General features: G+C 38.5%; 2 protein-coding genes and 2 long non-coding RNA genes across 4 annotated transcripts in view; all 4 read left to right on the top strand.

Moving 5' to 3' along the window:
* LOC148832034 (uncharacterized) overlaps positions 1-19,906 on the top strand; it is a 55,716-nt gene extending 35,810 nt beyond the window's left edge. Inside the window, exons 37-51 of the mRNA XM_088919469.1 lie at positions 116-177; positions 429-529; positions 870-933; positions 12,229-12,383; positions 12,493-12,614; positions 12,873-12,934; positions 13,181-13,281; positions 13,809-13,845; positions 14,581-14,738; positions 15,192-15,313; positions 16,141-16,202; positions 16,326-16,426; positions 17,411-17,568; positions 18,181-18,279; positions 18,784-19,906. Coding sequence (XP_088775595.1) covers positions 116-177; positions 429-529; positions 870-933; positions 12,229-12,383; positions 12,493-12,614; positions 12,873-12,934; positions 13,181-13,281; positions 13,809-13,845; positions 14,581-14,738; positions 15,192-15,313; positions 16,141-16,202; positions 16,326-16,426; positions 17,411-17,568; positions 18,181-18,276 — 1,401 coding nt within the window. The 3' untranslated portion in view covers positions 18,277-18,279; positions 18,784-19,906. The remainder of the gene's footprint in view (positions 1-115; positions 178-428; positions 530-869; positions 934-12,228; positions 12,384-12,492; positions 12,615-12,872; positions 12,935-13,180; positions 13,282-13,808; positions 13,846-14,580; positions 14,739-15,191; positions 15,314-16,140; positions 16,203-16,325; positions 16,427-17,410; positions 17,569-18,180; positions 18,280-18,783) is intronic.
* LOC148832035 (uncharacterized) lies at positions 1,353-2,115 on the top strand. The gene is made up of 3 exons (XR_016091266.1): positions 1,353-1,468; positions 1,706-1,767; positions 2,019-2,115. It is a non-coding gene; the product is annotated as an uncharacterized LOC148832035 (long non-coding RNA).
* Positions 4,286-7,676, top strand: LOC148832036 (uncharacterized). Its single transcript, XM_088918408.1, has 12 exons — positions 4,286-4,427; positions 4,537-4,658; positions 4,896-4,957; positions 5,209-5,309; positions 5,650-5,713; positions 5,863-6,017; positions 6,127-6,248; positions 6,486-6,547; positions 6,799-6,899; positions 7,240-7,303; positions 7,453-7,607; positions 7,660-7,676. The coding sequence occupies exons 1-12, from the start codon at positions 4,286-4,288 to the stop codon at positions 7,674-7,676; spliced, it is 1,167 nt and encodes a 388-aa protein (XP_088774534.1).
* LOC148832037 (uncharacterized) lies at positions 7,723-8,485 on the top strand. Its single transcript, XR_016091267.1, has 3 exons — positions 7,723-7,838; positions 8,076-8,137; positions 8,389-8,485. It is a non-coding gene; the product is annotated as an uncharacterized LOC148832037 (long non-coding RNA).
* Positions 19,907-26,776: the final 6,870 nt, after the last annotated feature.

The raw sequence follows: 26,776 nt of genomic DNA on the forward strand, positions 1-26,776 counted from the left end.
TAACACATGAATATATTTCTCGCTTATTATATTTGGAATCAAGAGATTTAATCAGAGGGTGAAAAAAAGTGCAGAATGTCTTCATTCCATCTGAACGTTGCTGTCTCTTTTTCAGCTCCTTGTAATTCTTGGTGAACCAAACTACACCCAGTTCACCTTCCCTCCTGTTACTATCACGTGAGTCAATATATATCCCTTCTATGTCTTCTCATTGGAATCCATTTAGAGATGGAATGTTAAACAGAAATCAACTCTTCCAAAAGTGTGACTGCAACCTTTCTTCCATGATTGCTTAAGGAAACGTACCATCCTGAATTCACACATCTGCCCAGCAACACTGTATGTTTTAAGTACTGTAAAAGAAGATACAATATTTTCCATAGATGTGTTAGTAAATATGATTTACCGTGTTTTCTTTGTTTCCACAGCAGTGAGAACAGTGTGATTCATGCTGACACGGTTTACAGATTTACAGAAGGAGACATCAAGACGCGCAGTGGTTTGATCAATGCAATCTTCATTACCAGCGGTATGATCAACATACAGTATAGTCCTGCAGTATTCCAAGAGTATTATTAGATGCAATTGGATATTAATTAACAGAAATGAAATCGTATTTTGTTTTTTGGGGAATTTTTCTGATGTTTTTCTATATATAAACACATACAGTCCATTCTTTTTTAAAATGTGTTTCATATGAAGGGCAAGACAAATGGCTAAACCTTTCCTCTTTAATTCATGGTCTCTTTTATGAAGGTTCAGGGCTGGACTGAGTGATTCAGTATAACTCTCTTGGTGTTAGCACTGAAAAGATGAGCACAATCAGAAAGTCTCTGACTGTCTTCACTCTTGTTTGTGCACAAATGCAGGTCTTCCAGACACAACAACTGCACCTCCTACGACACTCCCACCAACTTCAGCTCCCGCTGCAACGTAAGTCCCACACAGAGGAAATGAAGCTCTTTTTACATCAGTGGCTGATATTTTCTTTCAGCGAGAGTGGTCATATCTCAGCAATTCAGATGAGAAGTGAAAATGTTACATCTAATCTCAGTGTTCTGCATCTGTCTTTGTCATCACAGAAAGAGGTCAGTGATGGCTGGACTAAGACTGGAGTTCAACACCACAAACCAAACTGTCAGTGCAACTGCGATAGTCGAACAATTCACTGCCTTCCTGGCTCCTTATACATCTCTGGGAGTCTACACAATCAACATCACCAATATCACTTACGACAGTAAGTTTCTGTTTCCAATAAGGATTGACTTTAGCATTCTTATTAATACAAGGTCTCGGGGTATTTTAACTGTATTCTGTACTAAACTCTTTGTTGTCACTCTTTACAGACACAACAGCGAGCTCCTTTGCTGTCAATATCAACTTCGTCTTCAGCAACCTGACCGTTCCAGAAGGAGCTAATTTAACCAATGAGACCTACAGCACAATCCAGAACAGCATCAATGAGCTGGTGAGACTCTCACACATGATCATCCAAGAACTTTTTGAGAACACCATAGTCTCAGCAGTCATTATGGAAAACTGTGCACTTACCGTTTCATTTGTTGTGAAAGAACATCGTCATATTTTAGATAACACATGAATATATTTCTCGCTTATTATATTTGGAATCAAGAGATTTAATCAGAGGGTGAAAAAAAGTGCAGAATGTCTTCATTCCATCTGAACGTTGCTGTCTCTTTTTCAGCTCCTTGTAATTCTTGGTGAACCAAACTACACCCAGTTCACCTTCCCTCCTGTTACTATCACGTGAGTCAATATATATCCCTTCTATGTCTTCTCATTGGAATCCATTTAGAGATGGAATGTTAAACAGAAATCAACTCTTCCAAAAGTGTGACTGCAACCTTTCTTCCATGATTGCTTAAGGAAACGTACCATCCTGAATTCACACATCTGCCCAGCAACACTGTATGTTTTAAGTACTGTAAAAGAAGATACAATATTTTCCATAGATGTGTTAGTAAATATGATTTACCGTGTTTTCTTTGTTTCCACAGCAGTGAGAACAGTGTGATTCATGCTGACACGGTTTACAGATTTACAGAAGGAGACATCAAGACGCGCAGTGGTTTGATCAATGCAATCTTCATTACCAGCGGTATGATCAACATACAGTATAGTCCTGCAGTATTCCAAGAGTATTATTAGATGCTCTTGGATCTAATTGGATATTAATTAACAGAAATGAAATCGTATTTTGTTTTTTGGGGAATTTTTCTGATGTTTTTCTATATATAAACACATACAGTCCATTCTTTTTTAAAATGTGTTTCATATGAAGGGCAAGACAAATGGCTAAACCTTTCCTCTTTAATTCATGGTCTCATTTATGAAGGTTCAGGGCTGGACTGAGTGATTCAGTATAACTCTCTTGGTGTTAGCACTGAAAAGATGAGCACAATCAGAAAGTCTCTGACTGTCTTCACTCTTGTTTGTGCACAAATGCAGGTCTTCCAGGCACAACAACTGCACCTCCTACGACACTCCCACCAACTTCAGCTCCCGCTGCAACGTAAGTCCCACACAGAGGAAATGAAGCTCTTTTTACATCAGTGGCTGATATTTTCTTTCAGCGAGAGTGGTCATATCTCAGCAATTCAGATGAGAAGTGAAAATGTTACATCTAATCTCAGTGTTCTGCATCTGTCTTTGTCATCACAGAAAGAGGTCAGTGATGGCTGGACTAAGACTGGAGTTCAACACCACAAACCAAACTGTCAGTGCAACTGCGATAGTCGAACAATTCACTGCCTTCCTGGCTCCTTATACATCTCTGGGAGTCTACACAATCAACATCACCAATATCACTTACGACAGTAAGTTTCTGTTTCCAATAAGGATTGACTTTAGCATTCTTATTAATACAAGGTCTCGGGGTATTTTAACTGTATTCTGTACTAAACTCTTTGTTGTCACTCTTTACAGACACAACAGCGAGCTCCTTTGCTGTCAATATCAACTTCGTCTTCAGCAACCTGACCGTTCCAGAAGGAGCTAATTTAACCAATGAGACCTACAGCACAATCCAGAACAGCATCAATGAGCTGGTGAGACTCTCACACATGATCATCCAAGAACTTTTTGAGAACACCACAGTCTCAGCAGTCATTATGGAAAACTGTGCACTTACCGTTTCATTTGTTGTGAAAGAACATCGTCATATTTTAGATAACACATGAATATATTTCTCGCTTATTATATTTGGAATCAAGAGATTTAATCAGAGGGTGAAAAAAAGTGCAGAATGTCTTCATTCCATCTGAACGTTGCTGTCTCTTTTTCAGCTCCTTGTAATTCTTGGTGAACCAAACTACACCCAGTTCACCTTCCCTCCTGTTACTATCACGTGAGTCAATATATATCCCTTCTATGTCTTCTCATTGGAATCCATTTAGAGATGGAATGTTAAACAGAAATCAACTCTTCCAAAAGTGTGACTGCAACCTTTCTTCCATGATTGCTTAAGGAAACGTACCATCCTGAATTCACACATCTGCCCAGCAACACTGTATGTTTTAAGTACTGTAAAAGAAGATACAATATTTTCCATAGATGTGTTAGTAAATATGATTTACCGTGTTTTCTTTGTTTCCACAGCAGTGAGAACAGTGTGATTCATGCTGACACGGTTTACAGATTTACAGAAGGAGACATCAAGACGCGCAGTGGTTTGATCAATGCAATCTTCATTACCAGCGGTATGATCAACATACAGTATAGTCCTGCAGTATTCCAAGAGTATTATTAGATGCAATTGGATATTAATTAACAGAAATGAAATCGTATTTTGTTTTTTGGGGAATTTTTCTGATGTTTTTCTATATATAAACACATACAGTCCATTCTTTTTTAAAATGTGTTTCATATGAAGGGCAAGACAAATGGCTAAACCTTTCCTCTTTAATTCATGGTCTCATTTATGAAGGTTCAGGGCTGGACTGAGTGATTCAGTATAACTCTCTTGGTGTTAGCACTGAAAAGATGAGCACAATCAGAAAGTCTCTGACTGTCTTCACTCTTGTTTGTGCACAAATGCAGGTCTTCCAGACACAACAACTGCACCTCCTACGACACTCCCACCAACTTCAGCTCCCGCTGCAACGTAAGTCCCACACAGAGGAAATGAAGCTCTTTTTACATCAGTGGCTGATATTTTCTTTCAGCGAGAGTGGTCATATCTCAGCAATTCAGATGAGAAGTGAAAATGTTACATCTAATCTCAGTGTTCTGCATCTGTCTTTGTCATCACAGAAAGAGGTCAGTGATGGCTGGACTAAGACTGGAGTTCAACACCACAAACCAAACTGTCAGTGCAACTGCGATAGTCGAACAATTCACTGCCTTCCTGGCTCCTTATACATCTCTGGGAGTCTACACAATCAACATCACCAATATCACTTACGACAGTAAGTTTCTGTTTCCAATAAGGATTGACTTTAGCATTCTTATTAATACAAGGTCTCGGGGTATTTTAACTGTATTCTGTACTAAACTCTTTGTTGTCACTCTTTACAGACACAACAGCGAGCTCCTTTGCTGTCAATATCAACTTCGTCTTCAGCAACCTGACCGTTCCAGAAGGAGCTAATTTAACCAATGAGACCTACAGCACAATCCAGAACAGCATCAATGAGCTGGTGAGACTCTCACACATGATCATCCAAGAACTTTTTGAGAACACCACAGTCTCAGCAGTCATTATGGAAAACTGTGCACTTACCGTTTCATTTGTTGTGAAAGAACATCGTCATATTTTAGATAACACATGAATATATTTCTCGCTTATTATATTTGGAATCAAGAGATTTAATCAGAGGGTGAAAAAAAGTGCAGAATGTCTTCATTCCATCTGAACGTTGCTGTCTCTTTTTCAGCTCCTTGTAATTCTTGGTGAACCAAACTACACCCAGTTCACCTTCCCTCCTGTTACTATCACGTGAGTCAATATATATCCCTTCTATGTCTTCTCATTGGAATCCATTTAGAGATGGAATGTTAAACAGAAATCAACTCTTCCAAAAGTGTGACTGCAACCTTTCTTCCATGATTGCTTAAGGAAACGTACCATCCTGAATTCACACATCTGCCCAGCAACACTGTATGTTTTAAGTACTGTAAAAGAAGATACAATATTTTCCATAGATGTGTTAGTAAATATGATTTACCGTGTTTTCTTTGTTTCCACAGCAGTGAGAACAGTGTGATTCATGCTGACACGGTTTACAGATTTACAGAAGGAGACATCAAGACGCGCAGTGGTTTGATCAATGCAATCTTCATTACCAGCGGTATGATCAACATACAGTATAGTCCTGCAGTATTCCAAGAGTATTATTAGATGCAATTGGATATTAATTAACAGAAATGAAATCGTATTTTGTTTTTTGGGGAATTTTTCTGATGTTTTTCTATATATAAACACATACAGTCCATTCTTTTTTAAAATGTGTTTCATATGAAGGGCAAGACAAATGGCTAAACCTTTCCTCTTTAATTCATGGTCTCATTTATGAAGGTTCAGGGCTGGACTGAGTGATTCAGTATAACTCTCTTGGTGTTAGCACTGAAAAGATGAGCACAATCAGAAAGTCTCTGACTGTCTTCACTCTTGTTTGTGCACAAATGCAGGTCTTCCAGACACAACAACTGCACCTCCTACGACACTCCCACCAACTTCAGCTCCCGCTGCAACGTAAGTCCCACACAGAGGAAATGAAGCTCTTTTTACATCAGTGGCTGATATTTTCTTTCAGCGAGAGTGGTCATATCTCAGCAATTCAGATGAGAAGTGAAAATGTTACATCTAATCTCAGTGTTCTGCATCTGTCTTTGTCATCACAGAAAGAGGTCAGTGATGGCTGGACTAAGACTGGAGTTCAACACCACAAACCAAACTGTCAGTGCAACTGCGATAGTCGAACAATTCACTGCCTTCCTGGCTCCTTATACATCTCTGGGAGTCTACACAATCAACATCACCAATATCACTTACGACAGTAAGTTTCTGTTTCCAATAAGGATTGACTTTAGCATTCTTATTAATACAAGGTCTCGGGGTATTTTAACTGTATTCTGTACTAAACTCTTTGTTGTCACTCTTTACAGACACAACAGCGAGCTCCTTTGCTGTCAATATCAACTTCGTCTTCAGCAACCTGACCGTTCCAGAAGGAGCTAATTTAACCAATGAGACCTACAGCACAATCCAGAACAGCATCAATGAGCTGGTGAGACTCTCACACATGATCATCCAAGAACTTTTTGAGAACACCACAGTCTCAGCAGTCATTATGGAAAACTGTGCACTTACCGTTTCATTTGTTGTGAAAGAACATCGTCATATTTTAGATAACACATGAATATATTTCTCGCTTATTATATTTGGAATCAAGAGATTTAATCAGAGGGTGAAAAAAAGTGCAGAATGTCTTCATTCCATCTGAACGTTGCTGTCTCTTTTTCAGCTCCTTGTAATTCTTGGTGAACCAAACTACACCCAGTTCACCTTCCCTCCTGTTACTATCACGTGAGTCAATATATATCCCTTCTATGTCTTCTCATTGGAATCCATTTAGAGATGGAATGTTAAACAGAAATCAACTCTTCCAAAAGTGTGACTGCAACCTTTCTTCCATGATTGCTTAAGGAAACGTACCATCCTGAATTCACACATCTGCCCAGCAACACTGTATGTTTTAAGTACTGTAAAAGAAGATACAATATTTTCCATAGATGTGTTAGTAAATATGATTTACCGTGTTTTCTTTGTTTCCACAGCAGTGAGAACAGTGTGATTCATGCTGACACGGTTTACAGATTTACAGAAGGAGACATCAAGACGCGCAGTGGTTTGATCAATGCAATCTTCATTACCAGCGGTATGATCAACATACAGTATAGTCCTGCAGTATTCCAAGAGTATTATTAGATGCAATTGGATATTAATTAACAGAAATGAAATCGTATTTTGTTTTTTGGGGAATTTTTCTGATGTTTTTCTATATATAAACACATACAGTCCATTCTTTTTTAAAATGTGTTTCATATGAAGGGCAAGACAAATGGCTAAACCTTTCCTCTTTAATTCATGGTCTCATTTATGAAGGTTCAGGGCTGGACTGAGTGATTCAGTATAACTCTCTTGGTGTTAGCACTGAAAAGATGAGCACAATCAGAAAGTCTCTGACTGTCTTCACTCTTGTTTGTGCACAAATGCAGGTCTTCCAGACACAACAACTGCACCTCCTACGACACTCCCACCAACTTCAGCTCCCGCTGCAACGTAAGTCCCACACAGAGGAAATGAAGCTCTTTTTACATCAGTGGCTGATATTTTCTTTCAGCGAGAGTGGTCATATCTCAGCAATTCAGATGAGAAGTGAAAATGTTACATCTAATCTCAGTGTTCTGCATCTGTCTTTGTCATCACAGAAAGAGGTCAGTGATGGCTGGACTAAGACTGGAGTTCAACACCACAAACCAAACTGTCAGTGCAACTGCGATAGTCGAACAATTCACTGCCTTCCTGGCTCCTTATACATCTCTGGGAGTCTACACAATCAACATCACCAATATCACTTACGACAGTAAGTTTCTGTTTCCAATAAGGATTGACTTTAGCATTCTTATTAATACAAGGTCTCGGGGTATTTTAACTGTATTCTGTACTAAACTCTTTGTTGTCACTCTTTACAGACACAACAGCGAGCTCCTTTGCTGTCAATATCAACTTCGTCTTCAGCAACCTGACCGTTCCAGAAGGAGCTAATTTAACCAATGAGACCTACAGCACAATCCAGAACAGCATCAATGAGCTGGTGAGACTCTCACACATGATCATCCAAGAACTTTTTGAGAACACCACAGTCTCAGCAGTCATTATGGAAAACTGTGCACTTACCGTTTCATTTGTTGTGAAAGAACATCGTCATATTTTAGATAACACATGAATATATTTCTCGCTTATTATATTTGGAATCAAGAGATTTAATCAGAGGGTGAAAAAAAGTGCAGAATGTCTTCATTCCATCTGAACGTTGCTGTCTCTTTTTCAGCTCCTTGTAATTCTTGGTGAACCAAACTACACCCAGTTCACCTTCCCTCCTGTTACTATCACGTGAGTCAATATATATCCCTTCTATGTCTTCTCATTGGAATCCATTTAGAGATGGAATGTTAAACAGAAATCAACTCTTCCAAAAGTGTGACTGCAACCTTTCTTCCATGATTGCTTAAGGAAACGTACCATCCTGAATTCACACATCTGCCCAGCAACACTGTATGTTTTAAGTACTGTAAAAGAAGATACAATATTTTCCATAGATGTGTTAGTAAATATGATTTACCGTGTTTTCTTTGTTTCCACAGCAGTGAGAACAGTGTGATTCATGCTGACACGGTTTACAGATTTACAGAAGGAGACATCAAGACGCGCAGTGGTTTGATCAATGCAATCTTCATTACCAGCGGTATGATCAACATACAGTATAGTCCTGCAGTATTCCAAGAGTATTATTAGATGCAATTGGATATTAATTAACAGAAATGAAATCGTATTTTGTTTTTTGGGGAATTTTTCTGATGTTTTTCTATATATAAACACATACAGTCCATTCTTTTTTAAAATGTGTTTCATATGAAGGGCAAGACAAATGGCTAAACCTTTCCTCTTTAATTCATGGTCTCATTTATGAAGGTTCAGGGCTGGACTGAGTGATTCAGTATAACTCTCTTGGTGTTAGCACTGAAAAGATGAGCACAATCAGAAAGTCTCTGACTGTCTTCACTCTTGTTTGTGCACAAATGCAGGTCTTCCAGGCACAACAACTGCACCTCCTACGACACTCCCACCAACTTCAGCTCCCGCTGCAACGTAAGTCCCACACAGAGGAAATGAAGCTCTTTTTACATCAGTGGCTGATATTTTCTTTCAGCGAGAGTGGTCATATCTCAGCAATTCAGATGAGAAGTGAAAATGTTACATCTAATCTCAGTGTTCTGCATCTGTCTTTGTCATCACAGAAAGAGGTCAGTGATGGCTGGACTAAGACTGGAGTTCAACACCACAAACCAAACTGTCAGTGCAACTGCGATAGTCGAACAATTCACTGCCTTCCTGGCTCCTTATACATCTCTGGGAGTCTACACAATCAACATCACCAATATCACTTACGACAGTAAGTTTCTGTTTCCAATAAGGATTGACTTTAGCATTCTTATTAATACAAGGTCTCGGGGTATTTTAACTGTATTCTGTACTAAACTCTTTGTTGTCACTCTTTACAGACACAACAGCGAGCTCCTTTGCTGTCAATATCAACTTCGTCTTCAGCAACCTGACCGTTCCAGAAGGAGCTAATTTAACCAATGAGACCTACAGCACAATCCAGAACAGCATCAATGAGCTGGTGAGACTCTCACACATGATCATCCAAGAACTTTTTGAGAACACCACAGTCTCAGCAGTCATTATGGAAAACTGTGCACTTACCGTTTCATTTGTTGTGAAAGAACATCGTCATATTTTAGATAACACATGAATATATTTCTCGCTTATTATATTTGGAATCAAGAGATTTAATCAGAGGGTGAAAAAAAGTGCAGAATGTCTTCATTCCATCTGAACGTTGCTGTCTCTTTTTCAGCTCCTTGTAATTCTTGGTGAACCAAACTACACCCAGTTCACCTTCCCTCCTGTTACTATCACGTGAGTCAATATATATCCCTTCTATGTCTTCTCATTGGAATCCATTTAGAGATGGAATGTTAAACAGAAATCAACTCTTCCAAAAGTGTGACTGCAACCTTTCTTCCATGATTGCTTAAGGAAACGTACCATCCTGAATTCACACATCTGCCCAGCAACACTGTATGTTTTAAGTACTGTAAAAGAAGATACAATATTTTCCATAGATGTGTTAGTAAATATGATTTACCGTGTTTTCTTTGTTTCCACAGCAGTGAGAACAGTGTGATTCATGCTGACACGGTTTACAGATTTACAGAAGGAGACATCAAGACGCGCAGTGGTTTGATCAATGCAATCTTCATTACCAGCGGTATGATCAACATACAGTATAGTCCTGCAGTATTCCAAGAGTATTATTAGATGCTCTTGGATCTAATTGGATATTAATTAACAGAAATGAAATCGTATTTTGTTTTTTGGGGAATTTTTCTGATGTTTTTCTATATATAAACACATACAGTCCATTCTTTTTTAAAATGTGTTTCATATGAAGGGCAAGACAAATGGCTAAACCTTTCCTCTTTAATTCATGGTCTCATTTATGAAGGTTCAGGGCTGGACTGAGTGATTCAGTATAACTCTCTTGGTGTTAGCACTGAAAAGATGAGCACAATCAGAAAGTCTCTGACTGTCTTCACTCTTGTTTGTGCACAAATGCAGGTCTTCCAGACACAACAACTGCACCTCCTACGACACTCCCACCAACTTCAGCTCCCGCTGCAACGTAAGTCCCACACAGAGGAAATGAAGCTCTTTTTACATCAGTGGCTGATATTTTCTTTCAGCGAGAGTGGTCATATCTCAGCAATTCAGATGAGAAGTGAAAATGTTACATCTAATCTCAGTGTTCTGCATCTGTCTTTGTCATCACAGAAAGAGGTCAGTGATGGCTGGACTAAGACTGGAGTTCAACACCACAAACCAAACTGTCAGTGCAACTGCGATAGTCAAACAATTCACTGCCTTCCTGGCTCCTTATACATCTCTGGGAGTCTACACAATCAACATCACCAATATCACTTACGACAGTAAGTTTCTGTTTCCAATAAGGATTGACTTTAGCATTCTTATTAATACAAGGTCTCGGGGTATTTTAACTGTATTCTGTACTAAACTCTTTGTTGTCACTCTTTACAGACACAACAGCGAGCTCCTTTGCTGTCAATATCAACTTCGTCTTCAGCAACCTGACCGTTCCAGAAGGAGTTAATTTAACCAATGAGACCTACAGCACAATCCAGAACAGCATCAATGAGCTGGTGAGACTCTCACACATGATCATCCAAGAACTTTTTGAGAACACCACAGTCTCAGCAGTCATTATGGAAAACTGTGCACTTACCGTTTCATTTGTTGTGAAAGAACATCGTCATATTTTAGATAACACATGAATATATTTCTCGCTTATTATATTTGGAATCGAGATTTAATCAGAGGGTGAAAAAAAGTGCAGAATGTCTTCATTCCATCTGAACGTTGCTGTCTCTTTTTCAGCTCCTTGTAATTCTTGGTGAACCAAACTACACCCAGTTCACCTTCCCTCCTGTTACTATCACGTGAGTCAATATATATCCCTTCTATGTCTTCTCATTGGAATCCATTTAGAGATGGAATGTTAAACAGAAATCAACTCTTCCAAAAGTGTGACTGCAACCTTTCTTCCATGATTGCTTAAAGAAACGTACCATCCTGAATTCACACATCTGCCCAGCAACACTGTATGTTTTAAGTACTGTAAAAGAAGATACAATATTTTCCATAGATGTGTTAGTAAATATGATTTACCGTGTTTTCTTTGTTTCCACAGCAGTGAGAACAGTGTGATTCATGCTGACACGGTTTACAGATTTACAGAAGGAGACATCAAGACGCGCAGTGGTTTGATCAATGCAATCTTCATTACCAGCGGTATGATCAACATACAGTATAGTCCTGCAGTATTCCAAGAGTATTATTAGATGCAATTGGATATTAATTAACAGAAATGAAATCGTATTTTGTTTTTTGGGGAATTTTTCTGATGTTTTTCTATATATAAACACATACAGTCCATTCTTTTTTAAAATGTGTTTCATATGAAGGGCAAGACAAATGGCTAAACCTTTCCTCTTTAATTCATGGTCTCATTTATGAAGGTTCAGGGCTGGACTGAGTGATTCAGTATATCTCTTGGTGTTAGCACTGAAAAGATGAGCACAATCAGAAAGTCTCTGACTGTCTTCACTCTTGTTTGTGCACAAATGCAGGTCTTCCAGACACAACAACTGCACCTCCTACGACACTCCCACCAACTTCAGCTCCCGCTGCAACGTAAGTCCCACACAGAGGAAATGAAGCTCTTTTTACATCAGTGGCTGATATTTTCTTTCAGCGAGAGTGGTCATATCTCAGCAATTGAGATGAGAAGTGAAAATGTTACATCTAATCTCAGTGTTCTGCATCTGTCTTTGTCATCACAGAAAGAGGTCAGTGATGGCTGGACTAAGACTGGAGTTCAACACCACAAACCAAACTGTCAGTGCAACTGCGATAGTCAAACAATTCACTGCCTTCCTGGCTCCTTATACATCTCTGGGAGTCTACACAATCAACATCACCAATATCACTTACTACAGTAAGTTTCTGTTTCCAATAACTATTGACTTTAGCATTCCTATTAATACAAGGTCTCGGGGTATTTTAACTGTATTCTGTACTAAACTCTTTGTTGTCACTCTTTACAGACACAACAGCAAGCTTTTTTGCTGTCAATATCAACTTCGTCTTCAGCAACCTGACCGTTCCAGAAGGAGCTAATTTAACCAATGAGAGTTACAGCACAATCCAGAACAGCATGAATGAGCTGGTGAGACTTTCATATCTACAGAATTCAAAGTTGAAATCTCAGCAGATACTGCATTATTTATTTTTGAATCATCTTTATGAAATAGTGAAAATTATGATGGAATTTATTTCATTGTTATTATATTGGCAATCAAGAGATTTAACAACTTTGTTAAATGAAATCCCATATATATTCAATATATTAGAATACTCTGTTTTTTAAATGGAGTTTCAGACCCTTATGTGTTGTTTTGTTCATTTCTTCTTTTCTTCTTTCCAGCTTCTTATAATTCTTGGAACGCCAAACTACAAGCAATTCACCTTCCCCCGTGTCAATGTCATGTAAGTGAATATATACATCTCTGTGCATTACTATTTGGAAGAATTCTGATATGTAGATTTTAATGCCTATACTTTTGCAAAAAAAATCTCTCTTTAAATTCTCTTCCATGAATTCTCAACATGTCTGCTTTTGGTTGCATCCTTAATTTATGTATCTGGTCTGTAACACTGCAAGTTTAAGATGGTACTGTATGTCTTATTGACAAACTTCAGAAATAATTCATTAGTATTTCTTTGTTTCCACAGCAGTATGAGCAGTGTAATTCATGCCAATACGGTGTACAGATTTACAGAAGGCGACATTGAAATGCGCAGTAGTCTGCTGAATGACATTTTCATCATCAGTGGTATGCCAAAAAATATTTTCTCTTGTGTTAGTTAATTGCTGTCGAAATTGTCTCCATTCATGTGCATAAATGAACAACTATTTTGTGACTGCTTCTCCCTGAAATCATAGTCAAAGTTATTTATTGTTTCCAGCTTTATATCTCATTCATAAGTGTTCTGGGATACTGTTTCTGTTGACTGTTTCTGTTGAACTCTCTGTTTTGTGTGCTCTGAATGGATGATATGGAAATTCTATTTTTGACTCTTCTCACTCTTGTTATTGTATATCTACATTTGCACCTCATACTACTATCTTAAGATCTACAGCTTCATATGAACATTCTAAGCAATTTGAGTAAATGGAGTGTTACTTTAATTGATGTGGTTTTTAATCTACAGCTTATTAATAAACTTGTCCATCTTACAGACATGCAGATTCATGCAGACTTGAGTCTAATTACAGTGACAATTTCAGTTTTTCAAAATGCTGCACAAGATGTCTTTTACACATTGTAGACTGAATTCTCTCTTCTCTTTCCCAATGTAGCTCAGCCATCTCCAACTACACTGGCTCCCCTTATAAGGCAAGTCCAAGGTTTCAGAACACATTTTGAGGAGGTGGCACAGTGGTGCAGTGGTTAGCTCTCTTGCCTCACGGTGTTGGGACCCTAGGTTCATCTCTTGGGTGCCATCTGTATAGTGTTTGTATGTTCTCAGGCTTTTCCTTTGGGTTTCCTCCCACAGTCCAGTGATATACAGCACTGGTAGGTTAATTAGCTTTTGAAAACACTGGTGTGGTGTGAATGTCTGTGTATGCCCTGCAATGGATTGGCATCTTGTCCAGGGTTTACCTTGTGGCTGTTGCTTGTTGGTTTAAGCTCTGACTGCCCCCCACAACCCTGTATTGGATAAAGCAGTTAGAAAATAGATGGAAAGATAAATGCTGGGGTCCCTTTCGTCATTATCAGCTGAGAATATGTGCTAGAGAATGTTATTCGTGCCCCTTTGAGCGAAGAAATCCTTTAAGCCGAATTGCATGTCAATGAAAGAAACCCCCTTTCATGAGTTCATTGAACCTTTGAACCTCACATTTGGAACTTAGACCTTTTTTAACTTGACATTTGATCCTCACAATCTCCATAAACATGTTCACTTGAAAAGGCTGAGAGAAAGATAGAGGTGAATCTGCTGTTGAGGTGGTCTGTAGTGAAGCAGTTGAAAGACACCGAAAACCGAAGGACGTCAGTTGCTTTATTTTAAACTGTGCTTGCAGCATGGTGTAAAAGAATGATTAAATAATAAGATGTTTGTCATTTCAGAAATGGGAGGGCACTTCTGTTCATCAGACTGGAGTTCAACACCACAAAGCCAGCTCCTTCTGAGGCGCAGGTGTTGCAAATAGCTAATCAATTCATTGTCAATGCCTTTAAGTCACGGGAAACATACCAAGTGACATTTGGAAATGTGTCCTATGAGAGTAAGTGAATGATAAGATTTTGTCATGTGACATAAACCTTTATCCGATGCAACTCTGATAATTCAGGATGAAATATGACATTACAAATTTTACATCAATGACAATCGTTTATGATAGGACAAGAATGGAGCACAAGGAAGTTCATAGTACAGTTAGTCCACGTGAGTGACGGTACTTGAACACAGAATTTCCTCACTGTTATGTGATCCACTGAGTATCATAGGGTGTTCATTTATAATAATGTCTCTGTTCCTGTTGCAATTCCTCTCTAAGAGTGCAAAAACTCTTGTGTCCTCAGAAATGTTCGCAATATGTGATATTAATATTACCCACACAATACCCTTGGTATTACTTAAGCTGCCCATCTTTGATCAATCACTTCTTCCTGTCATGATCAAAGGACATATTGTAATAGTGCCCATGTTTTAATTCTCCTTTTGCCTTTCCTTTCAGGGATGAGTGCAAATTCATTTGCCATCATTCTGGGATTCAGTATTACAAACCTGCCTGTTACAGATACCTTTCAATTCAGCAACGAAACGTACACTGAAGTTGAAACCGCTGTGAACTCCTTGGTGAGAATTTTACTCATCACTGTTCAAGAAGTGCTTGGATGTGATTTTTGACCCAAATAAGCACTTGTAATCAAACAAGCTAGAGCAGTTCAAGTAGATAGCTGCATCAGCATGCGTAGGCTGCAAAGGAACAAGTAAAGGTTTATTCTTTACTGGAAAGAGAAGAAAAGAAACACAACGTTTTGGCTGTGAAGCCTTCTTCAAGTGTGAAGAAGAAGGCTCCACAACTGAAATGTTGTGTCTCCTCTCTTCTCTTTTCAGCAAGGAATAAACCTTTACTTGTTCCTCATCAAGCAAGCTACTGTAGATGGGACAAATAGACTGCTCTTGTTTGTAACATTTCTTATGTTCTTATTTTAATATATATAAGAAACAATTAGAGGTTAACTCCATGCTGAAAAGCAGAAAGAAAAAGGATTTGACTGGTAAACCTTCTTCAGGTGTAAATAACAATTATACTATATACTTATAGAAGGTAATAAGTTGTGGGTTTTAGACAGGCTTGGGGAGTCATCCTTGTGATGGACCAAACTAGGGCAGATGTCAAATGCTCTGCAGTGCACTTAACACTACAGAAACCAGGATGAGCTCTGGCCCAGTGAGCTGCTATGGTTCTGGTGTGGACTTTACCTTTATATATTTAACTTTATATACTGTATATATTGCATAATATAAAAATTATATTTTTATGTTTTCTTATGAATATAACCTTTCTGTCAACTGAATATGGTATCAGATACGTGGCTTTGTGTTTTACACTGATATCAATACTCATTTCTGGTGTCATCTGGAATTCATAAGGCTCTTGGCTCTGCTTTGTCTTCCAGTTGAGCAACATCCTCGGACAGCCAAATTCCACCCTGTTCAAGTTCCCTTCCATCAATTTCAGGTGAGTCCCTTTTAGCAGGCATTCCCCAATTTTAGGTGAAACACTTCCAGGTCATACAGATGACTCAAGGACAAATGTGGCCATCTTGAGTGACTAGCTGCATCTCTGCTTTGTTTCCCACAGCAATGTGAGCAGTGTGATTCGTGCCAGTGTGGTGTACCAATTCAAAGATGGAGACATCTCAACGCCCAGTGGTTTCCTGAATAGTATCCTCATTCTCAGTGGTAGGATCATCCAGTCCTTATTCATTACAACTTTATTTCAGGAGATATGATTTTTCTGTTTTCCATCCCTGAACTCTGTGCTTCAGAATGATTTTTTTCTAACTGGTGAAAATGAGAAATGAATGAGAAATGAATAATCAATCCGAAGCATTATTAGAAAAACTGTTGGGACATAGTTATAAATGCCTGCATTTATCTGTTAAGTCATTCAAGCATTTTAATCCAAAATGAAATCTGTAATATGCTTAACAACCTTTGCCTTTTTCTAAACAATTTTACTTTCCAAAACAACTACTGTACATAGCAAAACAAACTAGAAAGAGTCAAACTATATGGAAGTGTGTTCAACCAGGCCCCCTGTGTGCCTAAAATCAAAAAATAATAATAGCATAAAAAAGAAAGAAAGGAGAAAATGCACTGCTGTATTCTGCCGAGTATGTTGATGAATATTCTGTATCGATGATTCCCAGAACATTTCTAGTTATCATTTTCCTGTTTATCTGTGAAACAATTAATAGTGAAATGAATTTAATATTTTGAATTGTTTTCTTAAGCAATTAAAATAATCCAATATCTTTCTTCATGAATATGTACAGTATATGGAAAAACAATATTGATTAATTCTTGCACAGTTTGAACTCAGCTTCTAACTCTACTATATTGTCCAAAACATGTTTTTTTTTTCATTATACCCATATACAGTACTATGATGCATTCAAATCTACCAAATGACTTTGAATTGACATGCAATTTTGATGCACCTCAGTATAAATTTAACTTTTTGCTGGAAATGGAGAAATAAGATAAATCTCCAATAAAACTCCTTAACAGAGACAACTGTAGCTCTTCTTCAAATTCACTCAATTACTTCAACGATATGGTGTTATTTCATAGACAAAACAATACAGACTTAGGACTTTAGACATCAAGCAACTGCACTAAGAGCACTGAGATCTTTAATGAACTGTTCTTTTCTGCGTGCAGGTGACCTAACTACAACAGTAGCTCCCAGTCCCACTGCCCTCCTGACCTCATTAACAGCCACCACAGCCAGTAAAGGGGGTTTCCCAGGCTGGGCCCTGGCTATCATCATCCCCTGTGGGATTGCAATTATCCTGGTTCCCCTTTGGATCCTTTTGTGTGTAAGTAAAACACTGAGTTAGATATAGACAGAGCAGTATGTTCCTGTATTACAGTGTGTGGTGTGTCAGTGATCAGTGCTTGTCTCTGTATTACAGTGTGTGGTGTGTCAGTTATCACTGCTTGTCTCTGTATTACAGTGTGTGGTGTGTCAGTGATCAGTGCTTGTCTCTGTATTACAGTGTGTACTGAGTCAGTGAGGAGTGTTGTCTCTGTATTACAGTGTGTGGTGTGTCAGTGATCAGTGCTTGTCTCTGTATTACAGTGTGTGCTGAGTCAGTGAGGAGTGTTGTCTCTATTACAGTGTGTGCTGTGTCAGTGAGCTGTGCTTGTTTACAGTGTGTGCTGTGTCAGGGAGCAGTGTTGTCTCTATTACAGTGTGTGCTGTATCAGTGATCAGTGCTTGTCTCTCTATAACAGTGTGTGCTGTGTCAGTGAGCAATGCTTGTCTCTGTAATACAGTGCATCAGTGAGCAGTGCTCGTCTCTGTATTACAGTGTGTGCTGTGTCAGTGACCAGTGCTTGTCTCTGTAATACAGTGTGTCAGTGAGAAGTGCTTGTATCTATTAGAGTGTGTGCTGTGTCAGTGATCAGTGCTTGTCTCTGTATTACAGTGTCTGCTGTGTGGCTGCTGTGCTGCTTGCAGAAGGAGATGGCACAGAAGACGATCATACCATGTGCAATATACAACAAGAAATGGGCTTTTCTGAGGGGTGAGATTGTGATTATATATACAAAAATGTTTTATTCCCAGAGAGATGCTGCCTCACAAACTCACATATCTCTTTAGTATTGAATGGGGGAACATGTTCATTTTTGTTGAATTGTGTTTTTGTCATCAGTCTAAAACAAAGACACAATAATATTGTGAGGGTGAAGAGGTGGTTTTGGGAGGGGTTTGAGAGACATGTGCAGTGAGAAGAGAAGTAAGTCAGAGGGCGTATATATACAGTAAGTAGGAGAGCAGAATAGGTGAGATTAGGATCTGACCTTCCTCCTGAACTTCACATTCACAGTAGCCAAAGCTCTTTTCATTTTGGGAAATGACACGACTCTACAGGCTTGTACTATGTGTTTGGTTAAGTATATTATCTCCAAGTCTGTAAGAATTTGTTATATATGTGTCTCCTATGTGTTTACAGAGTCCCTTCTAATGTAAAATGTGCAAATGTGCTTTTTGTGAAATGTTTACATTTTCCTATTTTTCTTCCATTCAGGTGTTCCAAATGTGTCACACAAATCTGCCACAGTTACAGTACAACCATTTTCATCTCCATGAAACACTGGTCAGCCTTTTCTTCCTCACTCTTCAAGCATAACAGCTGAGAACGAAAGTCAATCCACTGCAGGACGGAAGCACCACATTGCCTCTTTAAAGCCATGAAAAACTGCTTCTACTGCTAACTAGTGCTGACAATAAGAATCGCAGCTCCCATAATCGATAATACCAATCTGGAAGATGAATTTTTGGCAAAATTAAAAATATGTTTTTTTGCTGCCAGACACGTATTGGTATACGTTTTTCTCTGTGGACTACAGCCACTAACCACAACCAAAAACTCCACAAGAAAATGCTTTCAGTTTTGTTCATCTTTCTTAATATTCTAAACATAAAGCCTACACATGACTGTTGGTCCTTCTAGGCACAAAGTTTCTCTTCTGAAATCCAGGATCCTTTATTATTACTCTTTTTCTCTGCTGAGCAGTCAGGAGAACGTCTGAGTGAAATTGAAGGAAATGGAGTTGATCTCTGAACAAAATAACCAGTAAGCTGTACTCCCTGGGATGCTCTCAGGAAGCACACTGAAGATCTGAGCTGACTGTTACTCAATTCTTCCACCTGAACTGTGTCACTTCTAATGAGACAGGAAGTCTTTTGCAATTTCTTATTTATCTTACTGGACAGCTGGTCAGTGCAGGTTATTTATTATAAGCAGTAAAAGATATCACAGACTTATTAAGTTACATATATGCTTTACTTATTGCTAGCAGTATTGTATTTATTTTATAAAGCTCTGCTGATCACTATCATGAAACTCTGTTTGACACAGAGCAGACCATATGAAAGAGCAATATTCTCCTAAGGGAAAGAGGGTTATAAATTCTAAATCAAATTTATTTTTATACTATTTATTAAATCAATGTATTTAATGAATGTATAGACAATCTTATACTACTTATTATTTATTGTATGGTTGATTATTTTCTTGTTAGATGGATGCAGTATACTTTAGAGTGAGGATCTGTATTTGCCTGAGTATGAGTGATATGAAAATATTTAGATCATTAAATGCATGCAAAATATTATTTTATGAATCAAATAAAAATCTATAAAATCTACACTCTTTTTCTGGTGCTGTTATTATTGTTTATCTGCCTTTTGCACACAAAACGTCAAAGGATTATACAGAAAAATAACTTAATAAAAAAAGCACTTAAAATCCAGAACTCCTAACACACTTTAATCATAAAGCACCATACCCAGCATCACCATATCCTGATCCTGGTCTGAAAGTCCATTCTCCTTTTCTAACAGACGCTCAATATACAGTAGATTGCACAGAAAATGTGTGTAACAAGGTCTAGTGGGTGTGAAGAACTGTAATCTTCACGTTTTCTGCTCTCAAATAAACTACTTATGATAAATGAACGAGTAAAGGCTTATTCCATGCTGAAAAGAGAAGAGACACAATGTTTCTGAAGAAGGCTCCACAGCCAAAATATTGTGTTTCTTTTCTCTTTTCAGCTTGGAACAAACCTTTACTTGCTCCTTTGCAGCCTACACATGCTGACGAGCACTACCAAGATTATTAGAAAGTTTTCAGCAGGACACCAAGTATGTCCAATGTTCATATCTTTCTGCTATATACAGTATACCACATATGCAGTAGTTTCTGTTCCATTTTCATCAAAATGAATATACTGTATCTAGAGGTCACTGAATCTCTTCACACATCAAGCATGTCACCATTCCCTGGAACAAATTGGCTCTTACTGCTGATATCACTCATAACGTAGGGTTCCCTTCATACCTTTTCCCCATGTCTCCAATATCCACAGCACTGTTTGTGGTTCCACTATATACTGTTTTCTTAGTTCTCTTTGTTACTGTTATTTTGCCTTCACCTTTTACATCAGTTTGTTCCTAACCTGCAAAACCCTAACCTTCCTAAAACCGTTGTAGTCCTTATTCACCGGTTTTGTCCTACCTAATGTGCTTACAGAACCATCTTTTCTCAATCTCAGTTCTACCTTTCCCTCTTTACAGCAGCTTTTGATGAATACCATATGTGTTGTCAGCCCCAGTTCTTTGCAGTCCCTTCATTTTTCTCACCACCACTTTTCTGCTGGTGTCATACTGTACATGTCCCAGTGTTGCTCATCTGATTCCTAATTCACCGCCTCAACTTTCTTGCTTTCCTGGCAGTCACACTGACCTCTGCATTAGTAGGTATTCTAGCCTTGCTCTGGCAACAGGTGTACTATCCCTGGTTTAACTCCCTCTTTCGTCAACTGTTGAGTCTCTGCCTTTAAAAATTAAGGTCCTTGAGAACTGAGATTTTTACAGTAGTCTACCTGTATCACAAATAGAGAAGTGCGCTCAAGATGAGGGACTCTGGACAAGTAAGATTAGTTTTCCATATATAATAGATTTTTATGTGTAAAACATATATACACATGTATTTCATCCATTTACTTAGAAATAAGAGTTATTGCTTTCAACTGGTGAAATATGTAGGGTATCATTCATGTAGACAGCATGCCAGTTATTTCTCAAGTAATCAATAATTACCTCTCCTTGTTTTTTTTGGCAATTAATAATCTGCATTAGCCTTATTCCTACCCAAAACAAAAAAAAACATGGCACTCTACTTTCAGATTTCAGTTTCAAATATGTCATTACTCCCCAATAAGCACCTGCCAATACAACATGTTCAGAGCGAGCAGATCTCATTCACAATGTAGGGCGTGTGTTTGTTGTTCTCCTTTTGTAGTACTTCATTTAGGAGCACAACAGGAAAAATAGCAACTCTGCTTGACCCTGACAAATACCCGGTCGGTAATTCTTCTCTCAGAAGAGTATTCTCTTTGTTCTGATAGGTGGATAATATGATGCTATAGTAATAGACACCCTTTTTTCAAAGAAGGAAACAATGTCAACGGTTGAAAAATCAAACATTTCTAGTGTCTCTAGTGACTTTTAACTTTCCACCCAGAAGGACAAACATGTGCTCTTTATTGCGCCGTGTACATCATGGGGGCAAACATCGAACAAAACAGAGGGTAGGTTATACTGAAGGCTGCTGTCTTTGAGCTGGGTAGTTACAGCACTTCCAAATACTTGGGTGTGTGAGCTTATCCCTTTAGAAACAGGTAGGGGTGGAGAAGCATTGCTGCATTCCTCATTCTTCAGGGTTCATTTTATTCTTCTTTTCTATTCGGGTCAAGCACCGGAGGCACAACAGTCAAGTATTCATCTTCAAAGACTGCACGCTGGGAAACAATTTAAGGTAATATGCTTCACACTGGAGCACCTGGCCAAAATCCCTAAGAACATACAAACGTCTCACAGGCACCCAAAGTCAGAATAAGAAAGATGTTAAATGCTATGTACTGTACATAACCATGCTGCTTGTAGGCTTATTTAAATCTCTCCTATCAGTGCACTGAAAGAAGTTATTAAAATTAGTAGGTTATTTATTGAATTAGTGCAGTATGAGTGTTGTACTTCTTCAGGGGCAGAATGTGTGCTGGCACAAGCAAGTTTACAAGCCAGAGGAGGCCACTCGACCTATCTGCCCCACTTAGTAGTTAGTAATTAATTGTTCCGAGGATCTTATCCAACTGTTTCCTGAAAAAAAAACAGTCCATCTACTTCGACAACATGAATGGGTAGCTTGTTCCATACTCCCACTACCCCTGGTGTAAGGAAGTGCCTCCGGTTCTGGCTTGTAAATGCACTTCCACATAGTATTCTTCAGCATCCATGAGGATTATGAATACTTCCCCTAGACACATCTCTGCCCCTCCTCACCTGTCCTGTGCTGCAACACAGAGGAGCCCAGAGAGACGCTGACAGGGAAACAGGTGGCGACTGAACAGGCTGCACAGCCTTGTTCTTCATGCACACGTCAGGAGATGATGAATCAGGGCAAGTACACCAAAGTCAGACAACTGGAGATGCGTTCTCATGCAGTATGTCAGAGCACCAGTAGAGGGTACACCTGTACTGATCCAATACCTTCAAACAATGAACAGAAAATGCCACGCCTAGACATACATTATGCAACTGTTCAGGCAAAAACAAAACAACTAAAATTTCAGGAAAGGAGATTATCAAAGGTGAGAGAGAACTTAAAAGAAGCAGAATGTGATAGCATATAAAATCAGAAGAAAAGCAACATTTTTATTACCTGTTATCCTCATCCAGAAGAACTTGCTAAAGGCACTATCACTATTGCACTTTAACAAAAGATCTATTCCAAGAGTACAGAAAAAGGCATGGGCCCAAAAGTTCAAATCAATCAAGGAGACTTTAAGCAGAAAGAAAGCCCATAATAAAATGCTTAAAAAAGAAGTGCAGCCAGGTAAAGAAGACATGTAGAATAAACTGAAAGCACATGAAAGGTCAAGAGAGAGAACAGAATATAGCAATGAAAAAATAAAAGGTTTGGAGATCAGTCTAACCAGTTTGGTAGTTAGAAGTTAGCTGATTCAAGGAACACATCCAGCCGTTTCTTGAAAGAAGTCGGGGCAATGACTTCAACAACATGACTAGGTAGCTTGTTACCGCCTCCCACCACCCTGGGATTCTGAAGAAGTCTGCTACAGTATGTTGACTTCCCTTTGTAGTCTTCTGTGCTCAAGACAAAAGCGATCAAGCTATTGTAGCCTGTCCATGTAAGAGTTTTGTAGTGTAACATGTTGCCCATATGTAAAGTAAAAATGTAAAGACATGACAACAGAGTAGTTTGGTTGAATTTTTGATGCCTTCAGAAAGCCAAACTTTCAGCAATGATTGTAAACATGGCAAACTCTTGAGACAGCAGACAGCATATGATCGAGAGATGGTATAGAGCACTCTCCAGCAGGGAGTACAAATCACTTTACTGTGATGAGAGAGTGCTCGTTCCCTTGTCACCTGTAAAATATCAGCTAGCTTTGTGATAAGCCTTATTATATGTGCTATATTACGGTTCCTGTAATACTGTTGTTTGGATTTGTGAATCCATTTCAAACAATCATGTTCTTACCTTGTGGTGCGTTTGGATTGCATTAAGAACTGCAGACCCTATCATAGAGCAAAGAGCGATCTCAGGTTCTTCAAGGTCTTTTGACGTCCATCCATCTCATTTCTAACCACTTTATCCAATACAGCCACGGGAGGGGAGAGCCAAAGCATTCTGGCAAGCAACAGGCACAACACCGGATACACCCTGAACCTCAGTCCATCTAAAGGCACACACAGGCACAGACAGGCACACACTCATGCCATTTTTTTCTTGAAGCCAATTAAACTATCAGTATAATTTTAGACTGTGGGAGGATACTGGAGAACCCAGAGGAAACCTGTGTGAACTCCATTATGCATTGCTCCTTGAGTGCCTGGCAACAGTATTCTCCCCCTTGCAATGATATCCATTTATCAATACATTTTCTAACATTTTTATCCAAAGTTCAGGGCCACGGGGGAGCCAGGGTGTAACCCAGCAAGCAACAGTCACAAGGCAGGTGTCACGCCCCACACTCTCCCTCGCAAACGCCGTTCCATTCCCGTCACGCCCCACACTCTCCCACGCAAATGGCGTTGCATTCCCAAACCCACTGTTTCACAATCTCATTCCTAATTGAATCCATCACATTCCCACATGCACTAGATTCCACAAAAACTCACTCCAGAACAAATTATCCAACCACATCCCTTTCCTTTCAGTATTTAAAGTTCCCTCACACACCAACCCATGCTCACTATTGAGAAGCCTCCAGTAGAATTCTCTTGTGTGTGTTTCTAAGCCTTCTGACTGATCTCCTGGTACCAAATCTTTGCTCCTGCCTTTTGACCATGCCTTTTGGATTTTGTTTTTGGATTGTCTTTTGGATTTCTCTCATTGCCTTCCTAATTGACCTAGCCCCTGGATTTTGTCTTTTGGATTGTCCCTGTGCTACTCCGCATTCTGTGGGATTCACAATTACGTATTAGGGTCCTCCTATTCTATCAGTTGGTTTCCTGGCAGCAGGCTTATTCAAAAAGACGTGACCAAAAAACAAACACAAAAATGATTACAATCAGAACACAATAAGTTACAATTTTTACATACACCAATTGTGTGCTTGCCTTGTTATTTTTCATATTTTCAATGGGATGTACTGTAATATTGCATTTCCACCTTACTAGGTTTTAGAAGAGGGAGCAGTATTATCACTTTGTTTTATGAATGTTAATATCTACTCATTATGAATAACAGGTTCATTATAAATAAATGTTCTTTATCCACATTACATCTCGCAAAGTATAACATTATATCATATTCCTTAAATTTAGCATGCACATTTAAAGGCTTAAAAATAGTTCTAAAAAACTTTGTATATACAGTACTTAAGCAAAAAAAAATGTTGAGGTTCTTTCCCAGCCTTACAGAACACAAAAATCACCTTGTTCATATTTGAATTTCAGAATTGTTAGTTTAACAGGATAAAACCTCTGAACAATTGTAAATGTTATTTCTTTAACCTTGTTTGTAACGCAGTTAACCAAACTAACTTCCAATTAATATTTTCAAGCATTCAAGAAGGATATACAGGGAGAAATGAAGAGCTTTTACACCTTATTATAGATTTTTATGTTTTATTTCCACATTATCCAAGAATAGATTAAGTGTAAAATAGGGAAGGTCAAAACAGACAGTTAAGATTACCTTAAATCAAATTCACCACTTTCTCAGGAACAGAATCAAAGACTATACCATATTTCAGAGGGGGAATATGTAAAGAAATTCAGCAAAAGTAAACAGTCTACCCTCTTTGTTTAGCAATTGTCTCACTAACCAGATCTTATTATCATACCATGTTTGCAAAAAATAAACTGTTATTTTTGTAATGTCCTTGTTATTCCACATGTAGCATGTATGTGGTGAGTAACTACGTTTATATATAAAATTTCAATATGATATGGCATGCCTGTGAAAGGTCAGGATTCTACTTACACAGTATCAAAATTACAGTTTAACAGAAAATCCAGATCACCTGTTTTGTGAAAGACCTATTTAAGAATTAGGTTCCATATACAGTATACAGTATGGTTAATAATATAATTCCTAATCTAGTTTATTTTAAGGTTAGATTTGAGGTATACAGTAATAATGTAAAACGTTCAAGTCACCTTAGTTTTTGGATTTAACAATGAGATGTTTCCTGATGCAATGGACGGATTTAGGAGACTTACAAAACTCCTGTGGTGAGCTTCAGCTATTTCTTCCTACTGTACTTCCGCGTCATTCTTCTCTTCCTCGTACTCGGTTTCCTGCAGCAGAGGCCTTGTCGCGTCTCCCGGATTGTATCTGCTTCTCATTCACTTGTACGTCTAAATGGAGTCGTTCAAACAGGCTCAAGTCTCCATCATATGCTCTGTTCATTCATTCTACGCAACACTCACGTTATGATCGGCTCTCGCAGAACTTCGCGCTGTACGAGGGTACCTCAAAGCTGCATGTTTTAAAACTGCGACGGGGGTTTGGGGATACTTTTTGGTGGCTGGGAAAATGGCCCATGTTTTCTAAGCAATATTTAGGCTGATAACTTGGAAGAAGAAGGTGGGACAAATTTGACCACAATTCTCTGCAGTGCATCCTCTCTGGGGATTCTTGTAACCTGAGGATTTCATGATTATTAATTAGCATTGCTTATTCAGTTATAAATAATGTTTTAATTCTATCATTGTTATTTTATATGTTTCAATTAGTATGATTTTTAAGAAAAGAGGATGATCTCCCCCTTTGGTAGTAAGAGAAAAAAATAACTTTTTTCATATTTTTTTCTTTTGTATTTGAGAGTAAAGGTCTTACTGTGCCTTTGTGTGATCTTCCCAAGATCAAAATTGGGGAGTCCATGTGGCCCTTAAGATAACATCTTTATCATGGTGAACAATCATTCCCTGTATGAACTATTAAATATAAATATAAAATCACAGCAGGTTTAAAGCCTCTTGGTCTG

The sequence above is a fragment of the Atractosteus spatula genome, chromosome 6 (assembly GCF_055471065.1).
Source record: "Atractosteus spatula isolate fAtrSpa1 chromosome 6, fAtrSpa1.hap1, whole genome shotgun sequence".
Lineage (NCBI taxonomy): Eukaryota > Metazoa > Chordata > Actinopteri > Semionotiformes > Lepisosteidae > Atractosteus > Atractosteus spatula.